The sequence below is a fragment of the Cyprinodon variegatus genome, unplaced genomic scaffold (assembly GCF_000732505.1).
Source record: "Cyprinodon variegatus isolate N-32 unplaced genomic scaffold, C_variegatus-1.0 Scaffold1198, whole genome shotgun sequence".
Classification (NCBI taxonomy): domain Eukaryota; kingdom Metazoa; phylum Chordata; class Actinopteri; order Cyprinodontiformes; family Cyprinodontidae; genus Cyprinodon; species Cyprinodon variegatus.
Window position 1 is genome coordinate 50346 of NW_015151651.1, and position 3194 is coordinate 53539.

The 3194-nt window shown below is 34.1% G+C and overlaps 1 protein-coding gene across 1 annotated transcript in view; it reads left to right on the top strand.

The window, feature by feature from the left end:
* hace1 (HECT domain and ankyrin repeat containing E3 ubiquitin protein ligase 1) overlaps window positions 1-1570 on the top strand; it is a 50958-nt gene extending 49388 nt beyond the window's left edge. The window contains exon 21 of the mRNA XM_015401249.1: window positions 201-1570. Within this exon, the coding sequence (XP_015256735.1) occupies window positions 201-303 (103 nt within the window). The 3' untranslated portion in view covers window positions 304-1570. The remainder of the gene's footprint in view (window positions 1-200) is intronic.
* The last annotated feature ends 1624 nt before the right edge of the window (window positions 1571-3194 follow it).

Sequence of the window (3194 nt, forward strand, 5' to 3'; positions counted from 1 at the left end):
CGTATTACTAGTGTATTGTATTTATTTTAGCCCTACTTCCCTTTTCTTAAGTGGTTACTCCACTTTTCAGGCATTAAGAACTTTTTCTTAATGACTTGCCTGTAAAAATAAAGGTAAAAAAAAAAAAGTTTCTCTCATGTACCACTTTATAACCTATGATGCTGACTATCAAATGTTTCTGTTTTTCCTATTTTTCTTAGCATCAACATGCTGAAACTGCCAGAATACCCAAGCCAGGACGTCCTCAGAGACAGACTACTGGTGGCTCTGCACTGTGGCAGCTATGGCTACACCATGGCCTAAACATCCCATGCTGTTAGGTTTTCATCTTCTTCATATTTGTACTGTTATTATTATTATCATTGTTATTATCATTAAGTTGTAACAAAATGCTGGGAAAACTGAAACTCTGCACACATCTGTGCCAGAACTTGAATCCTATTATTTGTTAATTTTATTTACTCCTCAGTTAGTACTGTTTACATCACTTATTTATCACTTAAGGTGTGAAAACCCCAGAAGGAATGATGCTAAATGTGTTTGAAGAGGATTCTGTATGTTCCAGAAGGTGGTCAGTCGTCTGTCCAATCATTACAGCTTCGTCATATTAGAGGTTTGAGCTAATAGGAGCTTTAGCCAAAATAACAGAACAAAGGGAATCTTGTTTGTTTCTAACAGTTTCTACTACAGTGGAATAAGAATAAAACTTTAAAACATTGCCGGGAAACCAGGTTTAAGAAAAAAAAAAATGTTTTTATTCCATATAAGTTAAACTGTTTGCTATTGTAAAACCAAGTCAGTTGCCAAACTATTACATAGGGACTGTTTTTCACTTCATTTTGCTCCTTCACCCTAGCATTAACACCGTGTCCCTTCCTACTTCTATTTATGACCAATATTCCCCCTGTTTGAACACCATGTCTATTTTTAAAAGGATTTTCATGCGTTCTTTCTGTCATGCATACTTCTGTTTATCTGTGTTTGGCTGATTATCGAGATACATTTTTGTTAAAAAGATAACTGAAAGGTTTGTCCACAGAGTAACGATGAAAAATTCCATGTGAAACGAGGGCGCTGAATGAGTAATGAAACCATTTATGATCTGTACGTTTAAAATACTGTATCACTATTTTCCATAATGGACTAAATGTAAAGTATTCTGCAGGAGGAAGAGAAAAAAACATATTGAATCCTGGTTTGACAAATCTTGTACACCACAAAAAGTCAACTAAACGTGTCTAAAATGGAAAAAAAGTTTAGAAAAAATAAATAAATAAATAATCTCCATTATCTCATTTCTAGTGTCTATATTGTTATAATTGGGGCCGAAATACTAATTTCTCTGGGAGATGGTTTACTTAACTGTCAGAGGACGGGAAAATGCACATATTTAAAAGTTAGTTTTTTCTTTTTAACTGTTTTTAAGTTAAAGTTTTGCATTGTAAAATTACTCAAATTGTAAAGATGTGAAAAACAAAGGGAAAACATGGATGGAAAAAAATGCTGATTTTTTAAATTAAAGTTCAGAAAATTGGTCCAACTCATCCTTAACCTGTCTGAGAAGATTTGTTCTGTTAAGAGAGAGTATTATTGTTTTTATCACTCAATCCAAGAGGCGGTTTATTCACTGAGCTTAAGAAACGTTTTCCCCATCGTCATTTACCACGAAGCCTGTTCCTTTGATTTGGATCAGATCGGCACACTGCAAAAAAACAAGCCAGAAATAAGTAAAAATGTCTTAAATCAACTGTATTTTTGATTAATTTTAGTAGGTAAATAGGATTATTAGCCAATGGAATGAGTATTTTAAATCTTAAAATAAGATAATTGAATACACTGGAAAAACAATCTAGAAATTAGTAAGAAATTCTTAAATTAAGTGTATTTACCCTTAATTTGAGTAGGTAAATGAGATGATTTGCCATGCAATGAGTATTTTAACTCTTAAAATAGGATAATTAGATAAAATGCACTTGAAATAAGACAATGCAACTGTGTTTTATTATTTTAAATGTAAATTGTCTTGTTCTATTGGCAAAAGGTCTCTTTTACCTTCTCAATTCGAGAACAAATGCACTTATTTTAAGAGAAAGGGACTTATCTAGATTTAAATATTTGCAGTGCAGCAAAGTTATTCAAGGAGGTTTTTTTATTAACGGAAACAAAGTTCTGCCTTGGGTGCCAGTGTAGAATGAACAGTTTGGCCCTTACATTAAATTAATGTTTGAAAAGCACCAAAGCTTAAGTATAAAACATAAAACTAAACACATCTCAGCACCGATCAAACATCAATGATGATGTTTATAATAAACTTTGCTATTTCCGTCTACAGAACATTTTGCAGACAGAAATGAGGCCGTTTAACTCAATCTCTCCATTTATTTCTGACTGAAAATCTTCTGGCCGCTTCTAAAGACCGAACATTTAACTGTGATGGAGACGATGGGCTGTGCGATGTGTTGATGGGGGTCCAAAGTGTTCTCCATTTCCTGCCACAGCCCCTGGAGCTCTCCCATCAAACTCCACACATGGTGTCATGTGGATGACTTCAGAGTCGTACTGCATTTGATGTTTTGCTGTGTTCTGACCATCAATATTCGGAGTGAAACCTTTTTTATTTGTTTTCACCCAAATGTTCTGCTTGCAGTGCCATAAAACAGTGAAACCTTTATACATTCCTTATTCTACTGATGAAAATAATCATGCTAAAGAAGGTTTCCAATGTGATGATGAATGTGTTGCATCCTTCCTTTTCTTCTCTAAAGGGAAATCAGGCGTTTATTTGTTTTATCGGTTAATGTTTCAGTGTTGTTTTCAGTTCCTTGCTGGAAACACAATCTTGTTCACTGTAAATAAGTCTTTATAAATATTGAACTGTACATTTCCTCAGCCTTGCATAGTGTATTTTACTTTATGTATTTAGGTTTGATCCAATAAAGAAATGATTTCCTAATCTGAGTGAGTTTGTTCTCCTGATCTGCGCAGCATTTGTTATTTTTTTTAACCTGCTAGTTTTGGATCAGAGTTTGTTTCCTTTGGTTCTGACTTGTTTAGGTGAGATTATTCTCCAGTGAACCAAGGCCCCTTTTTAAACTGGGCCTCCAGACTCCAGAAACTTTATTTTTGCTATGAATGCAAACTGGGCTCAATCAGAACCAAATACAGGAAACATACCCTTATTTTGGACTAAATAC